This window comes from Neohortaea acidophila, assembly GCF_010093505.1.
Source record: "Neohortaea acidophila strain CBS 113389 unplaced genomic scaffold BDY17scaffold_4, whole genome shotgun sequence".
Lineage (NCBI taxonomy): Eukaryota > Fungi > Ascomycota > Dothideomycetes > Mycosphaerellales > Teratosphaeriaceae > Neohortaea > Neohortaea acidophila.
In genome coordinates this window covers 963,097-975,892 of record NW_022985513.1, presented here as the reverse complement: position 1 = coordinate 975,892, position 12,796 = coordinate 963,097, and the positions used below count along the sequence as shown (strand labels likewise).

Sequence of the window (12,796 nt, the reverse complement as noted above, 5' to 3'; positions counted from 1 at the left end):
GCGCTCAGGCCGAAGCAGGAGCTCACAAACACGAGCTGACCTCGCTGGTCGCCGAGCTGGCCATCAAAACGCTACTCTGCCTTCGCTGCTTCTGCAGCTTCCTTCTGCCTTCACCGCTACTCGAGCGGCGGTGAGAAGTACCAGCACCCAGCAGTGTGTTCGGCACTGCGATGTCTCCTTCACGCAATTTCGGTTGATCTAAAGTGCCCAACTTCAAAATTTCGAAACCAGTACCATGGCCACGCACGACTTGAGGCATCGATTTTTCGAATGACGGTGCTCGTGCGCGTGGCGGGAGAGGAATGTCCGGTACCTCGGATTCCGTCCGAGGACTCACTTGATCCGGTGCTGTCGTGGACCCGACTGTCCTCCGTCGACTCTCTGCCGGCGGTGGCGGAGAGGGTGGCGCAAGCTTGCAAAAATCCGCGAAAGAAATCACGTCAGGCATGGTGTTGCGTCGCGCGGAGTTACCCGCCCTCGAAGAAGGACTGGCATCGTTTGAGCGGCCTTTCAGCCCGCGGTTGGAACTCTCTCTGAGAACCTCCCAGAATTCTAGCTGCTCCTGCGAATATCCCCTTGCCGGATCTCGGCTGTAAAACTTGCCCGAGACGGGGACTCGCGGCGTCAGCTGGCCCGTTTCTGCTGCTTGTGAGAGACGGTGGCTCTCCAGTAGCTCCAGATCGCTCGAGGCCGAGGATTGTCTTCGGTCGGTCGTCAAAATGCTTGATGCTGATGCCGAGCGTGGCGCTCTCGCTCCCCCGGCGATGCTTGATTTGCGAGAGACGTCGGTGCTTTCGTTAGCCTGGCAGTTTTCCTTCCGAAGTCCTGCGTCGAGACTCTCGAGCGTACCGGTGGAGCATGATTGGCGTCTAAGGGCGTATGGATTCCCATGATATCGCGCGAAGGATGGAGGTGGATGATGGCTGCGGACACGAATCGCAGCTGGGACTTGAATCGGGACATTGCTCCGGTTTTGGTGGGAAACATTCTCGCTCTGGTCCTCCATGGTAGTCCGAGGCTTGTACGAATCGCTTCGCTTGCCCGCGACCGAGCCATCCCACAATGACACTGTTGCAGACGTCTCGCGAGTACTGATTTCTGGTGTGTTGCTGCGAGAGATCCAGACGCCTTCGACTTCGATTCCGCTCTCCAGCGCTCGAATGCCGAAAGGAATGTCGTCTTCGCCTGTGGTATGGCGTCTCTGACTGGACTGGCGGTGCATAGCTTCCCCCCGCCTCTCATCCTCAATGCCAGCGTACTTTCTCAATCGCCAGCGGATGTGAGCCAGTTTGACACAGCCGAGCATGACGGTTACGACGATTGCGCATGCCAGGATCTGTGGGTGGAGATGGTAAGATGGATGATGCAGGGATGCGGCTGGGCGGATGGATTGGAATGTGACTTACGAATACGAGCTTCTCCCACGTTTCCCAGGCCGCGAAGAACTTCTTTGCCATGCTAGACGCGAATGATGAGATCGGGGAAGTTCAGTGACGATTTGATGAAGAGCGATGCATGCTTATTATTCGTGTGCTGGATGGGCGAACCGAGGCGTGAGGACCTTGGATTGTCCCGGAAACGAATGTCGTAATGCGTTAAGTATTCACAGAAACGTTTGACCGCGTGCGATTCCGTGAATGATGAGTCTTAATGTACGTTTGTTTTGGTGGAGGAGGAAGGCTCGAGCGAGATGTGGCGCACCGAGATAAAGTTTAATGTCAGCCTGATTGGCTGTGAAGTCCGTCAGCCTTGTTGAAAGGCCAGACGGTCATGAACGAGACTGAGGGTCAATCCCAGCCAAAGAAGCCCGGAAAATTCAATGGTGGGCGAGGGGAATACGAAGCAGATTTGTACCCTTCGCGCCCCTGCCTAGCTATGCGCCGAGGATGTCACCACGAGAAAGACTTAGGCGAAATTGTGTACGACCGGTCAGCCTCGGCGGCGGTGAGCGCATCGAGTTGGAGCCGCTCATACCGAGGTGGCCAGTTGCAAGAATGTCCGTCGCGGATGATGTCGCTTCCGTGTGGGCACCCGGGGGGAAAGGGAGTACACAAGGCTGGCGGAGGAATGGGCGCCGAGTTGGTGGTGCAGGCGCCCTGGCCGAGGATCCAACCAGAAGAAAGGACGGGGGTTGGGAGATGATGTGTAACCGTACTATCCGCTTCGTCGGATGCATGTTCGGCGTGCTGTTCGTGTTACCAACGGGAGACATTCCGTTCCACTCATCCCGGTTCCTTGTCCATGGGCTTGGATTTTATGAGCTCACGTGCGTGGACCGCGGCTGGCAGGAATTACGTATAGCAAATACGTTAGCGACGGCTGGATCTGATGTACGACACGATCGGAACGAAATGACATGAGTTTCTAGTGCTTTATCTCCTGCATAATCTCACGTTCGCACTTTGAAATCCACGCATCTCCATCGTAGGCATCATCGAGGGGACTGCCTCAAGCCGGATCCACCACGACGTCTTCATACTCCCTGACATCGCCCTCAGACTTTGCCTCTTCCGCTTCCTCGACCTCTGTCTTAGCATCCACCTCAGAATGTCCACGCTGGTCTTCTGCTTGCGTTTCTGGCTGCTTGGCCGCTGCAGACTCCTCCTGACTTCTGGCATCTTTCGACTCCGTGGTCTCGATGACACTCGAACCGACACTGGAAGTGGGGCTGGGAGTGGCGCTTGTGTCCTGATGCTCTGGTTCAGGTGTTTCGCTAGTGGGCGTACCGCTGGCACGCAGGCTGGAACGAGTTGTTGCCTTGTATGCGCTGCCAGATGTGTTAGTCGCAAGACGGTTGGCGGTCCCAAATTGAGTGAGCTTACATGAACTTGCGGAGGATTGCACGATAGTACTGGTCGTGACGGTTTGCAAGCGCCGCCATGTTGTTCTGCAGAGCGAAGGCGCCGTGGGAGAGGATGCTTGGGTCGACTGTCATCCACTCTGCAGACTGGGCAAGGGGCGGAAACTCTTCATCGAGATCCGCTGCATCGCGAATGGATCGTGTGTCCGACATCTTTGGTAGTTGGGTCGTGATCTGTTGCCGGAAGCAAGTGGTGCACGTCGAAGTGGCAGAGGTGGGCACTGAAGAAAGAAAACGCTCAAGCAAATTGGCAAAATCCCTAGTGGGTTGGGACAACACATCCCTTCACGTTGTTTGCATGCAGGGTCCACCTACTAGGTTTTCGATATCGATGTCAGAAGTCATAGTTACAAACGCTGCCCGCATCTGTAGCAGGACGGAGACAGATGCTTGCGGCTCTAGCACAGATACCCCGATTGGCGACATTGCGAAGTTTGCAATGGGAGGCTGATCATCTGCATCTCAATGGAGCATTCCGAACAAGATCGCCACCGACAATGGTCCAGTCGTGCTTTCGACCCCAGTCTGTTCCAAGCCTTCGTTGTCGTCCGAGCCGCAGCATGGGCATGGCTCACCGGGCGTGCTCGCGCCTTTGGGCAGTGCACATCAACTTGCTAGAACCGAAGATCGTGTTCGAAAATCTCAGAGAGCACATGTGGCTACAGCGTAGCCGAGCTTTTTGTATTCTTGACCTCTTGCACGGAAGAGTACCTGTAGATGGATATCGGAGGATGAGGGCCACGGGACGATGTGAGGTCGCGGTTGAATATCGGGTGATTAGACAACAAGGGTATATATTTAGATTCAGCCGCCGTGATCAATTGTACTCTCAAGCTGAATGGCGCAGCGGAAGCGCGCCGGGCTCATACTGATGTCACATCACGTGACTATCACGTGACCCGGAGGCCCTCTGATCGAAACAGAGTTCAGCTATTCTTTTGCGCCTCTGACGGGACTCTGACTTGATTTTTTGGTCTTGTATTCGACTTTCCAGCGATTCTGCGCGAATTTGGGTCGATTTGGAGCTCGTGAACAGCATGGAGCAATGTGTGGGGCGAGCGCTGCAAACGCTCGGCAAAGTTGCCGCGGCCTTGCCTAATAAAGTTAGCGGCCGGAAAGCTGGCCAATGGCAGTACAGCTGCCTGAGGCTGCAAGGCTGCCAGCTTCACACCTTTTGACCTCCTAATAACTCACACAAACTCGCGACAATCAGACACATGCATACTGGGACGATAGACTGGGTGTCGAGGACAGTAGAATCACATTCAATCTTCACCTCAACACACTCCTACCTAGCCACTCAAAACACATCCATCTCCTCCCCCAACCCAGCACCACCAACTCCCGCAAAAAGCGGAAACCTCCCTTGCAGAACCTCACTCCTCCGATCCAACTCAGCAGTATACTCAGCTCTCACATCCGCCAACGTCACCAACCTCCTCTTCCCCTCAGTACCCTCCAGCGGATCCGCCAACAACCACCCCTCGCCCTCTCCACAACACGCCAGCGTGTTAATAAGCAGCACATAAGCCTGCACCAGCGTCTGCTCCTCGGGATCCAGAATTCCCTGCTTCGCATGCGCGTCTCGCAGCCGCTGCAAGTGCGCGTAGAGGATCTCGGCCGCACCGCGGAAGTCGGAATTCTGCGTGCGGAAAGCGTAGAGGATTTGGTAGTGGGGGGTGGTGGCGCCGGTGGAGCTGATGCTGTTGCTGCCGCCCCCGGTTCCTGAGGCGAGACTCTTCTTTGCGAGGGAGAGGAGGATTGCATCTGCGTCTTGGAGGACGTCGGTGTCTGCAAACGGTAAAGCGAGTAAAGTCGGCACTGCGTCTTTTTGGATGCACGTTCGGATGAGAGTCGAGAGATTGGCGTGTCGGATGGCGCGCTCTGCAATGCTGGAAAGGGTACGCAGTGCTTCTGCGAACCTGCCCGTTTCCACCTGCGCTGTGAACAGGCGTCCGCGAATTTCCTCCTTTCGTCGCTCGTACTCTTTCAGAATGTCAATCTCCTCCAGCGCACCGCCCACCCTTTGATGCGCCGGACTCTCAGGATTCGCCTTCCTCCGGTCAATCTCCATGAGCGAGCGAGCACCAATATCCTCGCCGTTCTCCAGATGATCCAGCGCCAGGGTCGCAAAGTCTGCAGTGTACGAAAAGATGCGCAGCTTCTCGTACAGCGCGGAGATGTGCTGGTAGAAGCGACTGTGGCCATCGCCGAAATAGTTCTGCTCCTCGGCAGAGAGCAGATGTGCGGTGTCTGAGCCAGCCACCTTCGTCGCTTCTGCCATTCCACCTGCCGCGGCTTGGAATTTGAGGCTCGCTTGTGCATATTCTCCTGTTGCAAGGAGCAGTCGTCCCTCCAAGTACTGAAGCCAGCTGGACGACTCCTCGCCCCGAGACAAGAACACCTGAAAGTCCGTAGCGAGCTCATAGCTCTGTTGTTGAATCAGAAATCCCAACACATGGCCAGTCACGCCATCCCATTCGTCCCATAGACGGGCACCGTACGTCCACTGCTTGCTCCACTTTGTCAGTTGCTCGGAGAGGGTCTCTTTGGGCTTGGACTTGGGGTCCCAGTCGCCGATAAAGAGCCTCTCCAACAAAGTGACGGTGATTGAGTCCACTTTCGTTCCATGCGTGTTCTCCGCTTGCGGCACTGCAATCGTGTTTCGCGCGAGCCACGAGAGCATAACATTATGCTTCAATCGTGTAGCAATGGCGTCGTACAGCGGACCGATCTCCGACAGAAACTCAGGGTGTAGGTCAGCTTGATCCAGGTCGCCGTACATGAACACCACCAGTGTGAGTAGACTCAGCAAGACACTCCGATGCTGCTCCAAGGTCTCTCGTGCGATGGCGATGGTCATTTTATTGCCATACAAGCTCAGAGCCTTGCCAGGATCGGCACCGCTGTTGTTGGCGTCTTCCTGCATCAGCTCCAACACGCCAAGAATACCCGCCTCGCTCAAATCTCCCAGACCACCAAAAGGCTGTGCAGCGTGTTCCAATGCAAGAAAGTCGTCGTCCATGACCTCGACGCTGAAATCATGTGTGTCGTAGAGATCCTGCACACGCTTTTGACTGCGCTGGCGATCACCCGTGTCGTCTTCGAGTGCCCCGAGCAGCACGTCGTTGTTGAATTGTTCCTTGAACTCGGGCGAGAGCCTTGAACAGAATTCCTTCGTGGCAGACAGGACCTGGGCAAAATGGACTGCTTCGTTTGAGGGGAAGATGCTAGTCGAGATAGACTCGTCAACGAGTTGCAGGCCATTGCCCTCAAGTAAGTGCTCGTTGACCACAAGCGCCTCGAATTGACTCGTAGCTCGGATCGAAGCGACGAAATCAGCGTAGACCGTCCACGCTAAGCCATCTACTGTGTCCAGAGCGAGGCCAACCGCTTCGTGTCGACGTGTGTGTAGGTCGCGTAGGAGAGAGTAGAATGTCTTCCACTCCGTCTGAATACTGGACTGATATCGTTCATAATCCGGCTGGTCGGTGGAATGACGCTTGAGGACGATCTTGGATCCAATCGCTTCGGTCACTCGTTCCTTCAAAGGCACCTCGGGCGCGCTTAGACCCTTGATGCGAGACTTGGCCTGCAATCCTCGGCCTTTGCGGTATATGCTGAGCGCCGTGTCGATGGATGCGGTGCTGAAGCGTCCGGGAGAGAAGAGGAAATCCACCCATTTCTCCGTGGGCAAGGTTGATATGTTCTCATTCCCTCCTTCGAGATCGCCCGGAAAGTCTGTACAATTGCGAAGGGCTTCGGCAGTCTGCATGCTGGCATCGACCGATGTCCATTCATTTTGCCAGACAGGCTCCAAGTCCGCCGCCTCGCCCTTCTTCTCCCAAAGGCTGAAGGTGAGGGTGAAGGTCTTGCAGAGCTTGCCATTGCGAGCGCGAATCCAGATTTGCGAGTCTCTCCACAGTGGGCCGGGAATGACGTGGAATTCTTCGAGATGCCACATGGTGGTATCCATTAGCTCGGCGAATGGAGGAATGAGAGTCGCTGCCGTTTGCATGGGGTCTAGCCTGATCGACTCTTCCTCTTCTCCAGCGGAGTGCGGTGCGGACACCTCGTAGAATTTGAACTGGTTGTCCTTCGGCGATCTGAGAACAATGTAGTACAACAAGTCCTGATCGCTCTTGGTGAGTCGTTTCGACGTGGTCGGTAGCGTGACAAGCTGCATCAAGGTGCCTTGCTCCGCGCTCATCACGTACTTCTGCAGCTTCTTGGTTTCCTCATCAAACCGCTGGTTCAGCATGTCGATGTGCGCAATCGGCTTGCCAGTGGTCGTACTCCATGCCTTTAGCTCGTGATCTAGAGTGACAGTCCATACATGTCTCCCATCTGGACTCTCCGCTAGTGCAGCAACGGCGCTCGGTTCCAGCTCCAGGTCACCGTACCGCACGGTTTGATGTCGTTTCAAGGTGATCAGTCCTCGGATAGTATCACCCCAATTGCCCTCACTGTAGAAGGTTTCGCGCCAGTGTGTACCATTCTCGTTCGGCTGACGGGCGAGGCGCAGGATGCCGCCATCATGGAGGGTGATGAAGAGCTCGAGGCCGGAGACTGCCACCAGTTTGTAGGGATGTCGGAATGCGAGGGAATTTGACGAGTATTTCTTGACGCACGTCGATGCGTCGAATTCACTGGGGGCCGTCTCTCGTGTCAACAGATCGCGCTTGAGGGTGATGGTGTAGAGCTCATTGCTGGCCGTCAGGACATATGCTTCCAAGCTGTCCACATCCTCCGGATCCGCAAACACGACACCATTTCTGACGATCGCAGCTGGCAGCTGGACCCGGAAAGTGAGCCCGCTTTCACTCTTCGCCGCTTTCTTGTCATGCACAAGATCTACGCATTGAATCTCCAGCAATTTCCGGTCTTCCAATACCCTCCACAGAAAGCTCCTTGGGGTCCTTCCTTTTCGCCGGAAGAACACCGAGCCTTCCGTGGCGAGGTATTTGCGCGCATACGCCTCTTCATCTAAACCGGATATCTCTTCAAAGCCTCTCTTTCGCCCAGCGCCAAACAGTCCAAGGGATGTTTCTGGTGTGGTGTTGATGTGGAGCACCAGGGAGGGCGATGCTGGCGACACCGAGATGCAGGTCTCGACATGCTGCACTGGCGCGCGAGACATCTTGTCGGGTCGCAGAGGAGCGGCGGATCTGCTGAAAGAGGGAGGTATGTGGATGGCTCAAGAAAAGTCGCAGCTTGGAGACGTGAAGCTCCATCGCGTCGCCGCGTCACGACTTTTGGCCGCAGCTGGCAATTCACTTATGCTCAGGCTGCACTCATCACGAACGCGAAAGACACATAGAGAATGAACAACATGTCAAAGTGAACGCTAAATGCGACAGAGCTATTCCGCGCAGCAAATCATAATACAGGGTATAGCCACTTCTGCCCGACTCCGATCTCCGCCATGCCCCAACTCCAAGCCATCAACTCATCAGCAGCTCTGTAGTATACGCCTTTGCTCTTTCATGGCTCCTCGTACCACCCGAGCAAAGTGGGTGGCAAACAACCTTCACACCTCTCAGTCCTTCTCTAGATCTTTGGGACTGGGATCGCCGATTCCTTCCGCGGTGATAGCAAACATGCAGTCGGATTCAGGCAAGCAAGGCGAGTCGTAGATCTTGCAGATTCTCGTCTCACCCCGGCCCTTCTTCAACGACAGGCGAGTAGTGGACGCGTGGGCGATGATGTTCCCGCCAATGGGCTTCTTGGGGTCTGGGTTGAACATTGCAGAAGGCCCTCCATCGACCTGTGCAACGACCTGGTTGGTGATGACTACGGCGATACCAAATTCATCCGCCAGGCGTTGCAGCGTACGCATGAACTTGGCAAGGTGCGTTTGGCGACTGCTGAGTTCTCCTCGACCCATGAAGTCTGTTCGGTAGAGGGATGTGGCGCTGTCCACGATGAGGAGCGAGAAGCGAGTTTCCGTCATCATTGTTGCTGCTTGATTGAGAAGCTGAAGTTGGTGCTCAGAGTTGTATGCTCGGGCATATGCCACATTGTCCAGTACTTCTTCTCCATTCAGGCCGTAGCGTTCTGCCACGGCGAGAAGACGGACGGGACGGAAGGTGCCTTCGGTGTCGATGTACAGACATTTGCCTTCGCCTCCACCCATGTCGAAAGGCAACTGACAGGTGACGGCGAGAGTGTGACAGATCTGGGACTTGCCAGTGCGAAACTCGCCAAACACTTCCGTGATGCTGCCAGTTTCTATCCCGCCGGCAAGCAGTGTGTCGAGCTGTTTGGAGCCGGTAGTAATGGAGATGAGCTCCGAGCGGCGTGCATGCATTTCCGTGGCGGTAGTGAAGCCCATTGGAACCAGCTTGGACGCTGTATTGACAGTCAGTAGTCTGTGCTGACAGAATGCGATGATGGCACGAACCTTCGCTTAGAATCTTGGTCGACTTCTGCTCCGAGATGCCTTTGATCTGCTCGAGAATCTTGCGGGGCGTGTATGCCACCGACTCCACCGTGTTGTACCCGCCATCTATGAACAACTGGATGTCGCGTTTCGTGAGTCCTGCAATGCCCTGCGCGAATGTTAACATGCTTCTCCGCAGACAAGAGGCGTGCAGTGGAAGCTCACCTCCAGCGCGGACAGCGGCGTCGGTGCACCGGGTCCGCCTGCCAGGCCATCATCATAACCTGACTGGGACTGTTCTTCCTCGGCACTCATTTTCGGCGATGCTAGCTGAGTGATTGAAAATGAGGATGGGAAGTCAACAGTGAAGGAACATGCGAAGTCGCCACTGGCAAGACAGACGCGTTCTAGGCAACGCGGGAGAGAAGCACGGACCAGCAGCGCGGAGCGAAAGGAACTCTGAGTAACATGCCCGCCATAAGTGTTGTCGCTCGCCGAGTGCTATGCGCGCCTGTAAACTTTTATTAGCGATTCTCACCAAAACCATTCATCTCACGCATTATAACCGCTTCTTTTGCCACCAACCTCGCTGTCGCCCCTTGTGTTGAGTTGATATACGTGTATATCAATAATCCGAGGTGTTGTCGCTCTCACTGTCGCTCTCACTGTCGCTCTCGCCGCTGCAATGCCTTCACGAACGCGTCCGGCGCGTGTGTCTAGGCCTACACCGAAGGTGGCCACTGCTGCCGCACCTACTGCCACTCCTACTGCCGCTCGCGCTCCTGCTCCTGCTCCTGCTACACGCAAAAGGAAGGCGAAGAAGCAGGCTAGCCGACACGCTCCTTCAAAGGCTCGCCGCCGAGCAACAGACGCGTCTGCTTCCACTGCCGCAGCCTCTCAATCAAAGGACGCGTCTACTGCTACAGCCGCTGTATTGAATCAGATTGAGGCCGCGGACAACGACGATTTTCAATCGCTACACGACTCGGATCCGGACGCTGAGGCGGTTGATTTGACAGTGGATCCGTCCACGTTTGAGTATGATGTAGTGTGGCGCCTTGTCGCGAGCCGCAGTCAAAGGGAGCTGGCAAACAGGCGAAAGAGCTGCAAAGGCGACCAGCCGGTGTATGGTATAGCTCAAGAGTGGGCCGCTCTACAGGCTGGCAAGGAGTATAAAATCACTCGCTTGTCTGCAACTGCGTCGTATGAGGATCAGCCGATTCGGAAGCACTACAAGACGGATATTGAGCACCTGTCCGAGTATAAAGAGCTCGTAGAGCGTCTTATGAGCTGGCAAAAACACGGGTGGATCGATCCCTGTATAACACTGCAGTGGTTTTATGAGCGCGAGAAGTCAACTGCAGCGCCACCGAGCAGTAGCCCTACTGTCTCAACTCACTGCCGCCCAACTACTACCACTCGCCAGGAGGCGCTGGTTCCTTCGCAGATTGAAGAGCTAGAAGCTCAAGGCGACTACAGCTCAGGGCTGCGGCTCTAGTGGGCCTGTACACTGCAGGCTTGTCCTAATTACGGTGATGGCAATAACGGTTATTGCTATTACTGCTTCACCAACGTACCTGACAACCACTGCCCCTTCAATAAGGACATCTTCGCCGACTGGGCAGCTGAAATCAAGGCCGGCAGGCTGACAGCGATGGCGCCAAACCTGGATATCCACAGTGCTCTTCATAAGAGCCAGGCTCGTATGAGGCAGAAGTCCTACAACCATAAGAAGTCAGAGCCGCCGCCGCCTCCACGCTCTCGTTCGCCTGAGCGACGTGGTAAGGAGCCATGGCCTTACTTCTACCCCTACCCGCCGCCAGGTATGCCGCCTCCTTATCACACTGCTGGTGGTGCTATACCAGAGCCGCCATCCTCACAACCTAGCTCTTCAGCTCCTACCGAGCGTGTGGATCGGTTTCTTGACTGGTGTGCTGAGCGTGACAGCTAGCGTGGCCTCGCGGCTGATTTGGATAAGATGAGGCTCGAATGGATCGATAATGGATAGGATCTTGATGGCATCAAAGGTATAACAGCAGCTCAGTGGAAGGATATGGGTTTGAAGGCAGGTCAAATGGATAAGGTGAAGCAGAGCCTGAGGAAGTAGAAGAGGCAGTGACATCATCACGACTTTGAGGCTGGCGAGGCGATTCACGTTCGAGCGTCTATTACACCACAACCACTGAACCGATTTTTGATGTGACACTTAGAATCGATAGAGATAGGTACATAGAACGAACACTCAATTGCGTGTGCGAGTCCATTGCACCGTGGTGAAGATATAGTATCAATCTAGTGGCGAGCCTCGCAAGCTCGAAGCCATGCTAAGCCATTTCAAACACCTTCAAACGACTTCAACACCTTCAACAGCTTCAACACCTTCAACGCCTTCAACCTCATATCCGCAGTGCCGGTAGTAGCTACGGGCGTCAGGGCCTACCGCGTGGTGAACGGCCACACGGATGAAGGCACCAAAGTCCGGATACGACGCAGCCTCGCCCCAGTGGGTTCGCAACCACTGCTTGATGGCGTGGAAGGTGAGCTCAATAGGGTTGAAATCCGGTGAGTACGGCGGCAGGTACTCAATCCGCACGCCTTGATCTGCTAACGTCTCTTCGATACCTAGGTTATGGTAGATTGAAGCGTTGTCCATGACAATAATCGAGCCAGGCGACAGGAAGGGTAACATACGCTGAAGGAGCCACCACTGAAACACCTCCTTCGACACCGAGCCTTGAAACACAAGCGGCTGAGGTAGGAATCCATTGATTGTAAGAGCAGGCAGGATCGACCACCTCTCCGAGCGAGCGAGCGTCCGGATAACCGTGCAACTGAGCCCCTTTGGCGACCAACCCCTCTTACGAGCAGCTGTCTTTTCATTTGCTCCACTCTCGTCTACGAAGACGAGTTTGTCCGCAGGCCAGTGAGCTGATCTCGTCCGCCATATAGCTCTCAAAGCCTCACTCCGCTGAGCTGCCCTCTCTTTACACACTTTACACGTCCAACCTGCCTGTAACAGGTACCGATATATCGATCGATCCGCCACATCTACACCAAACTCGTCGTATACGGCGAGAGCGATCTCATCTGCGTAAGAGCAAGGGCGATCGTCGAGGAAATCGAGCATCCACTGCAGAAGGGGTTAGCGAGCCTACGAGTAGTAGGAGCGGAGCGGACGCACCTGCGTCTGCTCTGTAGTAAGAGCGCGTGGACGACCAATCCGGCTCGCAGCCGGTGGATATGAGGTGCTAAACAACTCGAGAGACAATCTCATCCGTTCAATCGTCCGTCTGCTAACACCAACGCGTGCGGCAATGGCAGCAGGCTTAAGGTTGGTGCCTTCAAGCAGGCTCTGTACCTGCCTACACACCGGCAGCGGCAGCTGAGCAGGCATGAGAGGCTAGCAACAGCTCGTATACGCGTCAAAACACGTGTTTTGAGGGGCGACGGCGAGGTGAGTGGCAAAAAGAGAGCTTATAATGCATGAGACGAATAGATTTGGTGAGAATCGCTAACAGAAGCTTCGGAGCGCGCATGACTCGCCGAGCGACAAC

General features: G+C 55.2%; 5 protein-coding genes and 1 non-coding gene across 6 annotated transcripts; 2 read left to right on the top strand and 4 right to left on the bottom strand.

Annotated features, from left to right (window-relative positions):
• Positions 1–22: 22 nt before the first annotated feature.
• BDY17DRAFT_323141 (uncharacterized protein) lies at positions 23–1,457 on the bottom strand (the record flags this gene model as incomplete). Its single annotated transcript, XM_033736954.1, has 2 exons — positions 23–1,336; positions 1,407–1,457. 2 exons carry the CDS (start codon positions 1,455–1,457, stop codon positions 23–25), a joined length of 1,365 nt encoding a protein of 454 aa, XP_033590843.1.
• Positions 1,458–2,340: 883 nt separating this feature from the next.
• BDY17DRAFT_125111 (uncharacterized protein) lies at positions 2,341–3,129 on the bottom strand. The gene is made up of 2 exons (XM_033729351.1): positions 2,823–3,129; positions 2,341–2,767 (listed from the first exon to the last, which is right to left on the bottom strand). The coding sequence occupies exons 1-2, from the start codon at positions 3,011–3,013 to the stop codon at positions 2,449–2,451; spliced, it is 510 nt and encodes a 169-aa protein (XP_033590842.1). The 5' UTR covers positions 3,014–3,129; the 3' UTR covers positions 2,341–2,448.
• A 563-nt stretch (positions 3,130–3,692) lies between these two features.
• Positions 3,693–3,793, top strand: BDY17DRAFT_t17. The gene has a single exon. It is a non-coding gene; the product is annotated as a tRNA-Met (tRNA).
• Positions 3,794–4,104: 311 nt separating this feature from the next.
• Positions 4,105–8,049, bottom strand: BDY17DRAFT_295335 (nucleoporin Nup120/160-domain-containing protein). Its single transcript, XM_033733279.1, has one exon. The coding sequence runs from the start codon at positions 7,998–8,000 to the stop codon at positions 4,161–4,163; it is 3,840 nt and encodes a 1,279-aa protein (XP_033590841.1). The 5' UTR covers positions 8,001–8,049; the 3' UTR covers positions 4,105–4,160.
• Positions 8,050–8,194: 145 nt separating this feature from the next.
• Positions 8,195–9,678, bottom strand: BDY17DRAFT_295334 (Rad51-domain-containing protein). Its single transcript, XM_033733278.1, has 3 exons — positions 9,468–9,678; positions 9,264–9,411; positions 8,195–9,211 (listed from the first exon to the last, which is right to left on the bottom strand). The coding sequence occupies exons 1-3, from the start codon at positions 9,555–9,557 to the stop codon at positions 8,400–8,402; spliced, it is 1,050 nt and encodes a 349-aa protein (XP_033590840.1). The 5' UTR covers positions 9,558–9,678; the 3' UTR covers positions 8,195–8,399.
• A 90-nt stretch (positions 9,679–9,768) lies between these two features.
• BDY17DRAFT_295332 (uncharacterized protein) lies at positions 9,769–11,184 on the top strand. The gene has a single exon (XM_033733277.1). The coding sequence runs from the start codon at positions 9,928–9,930 to the stop codon at positions 10,738–10,740; it is 813 nt and encodes a 270-aa protein (XP_033590839.1). The 5' UTR covers positions 9,769–9,927; the 3' UTR covers positions 10,741–11,184.
• Positions 11,185–12,796: the final 1,612 nt, after the last annotated feature.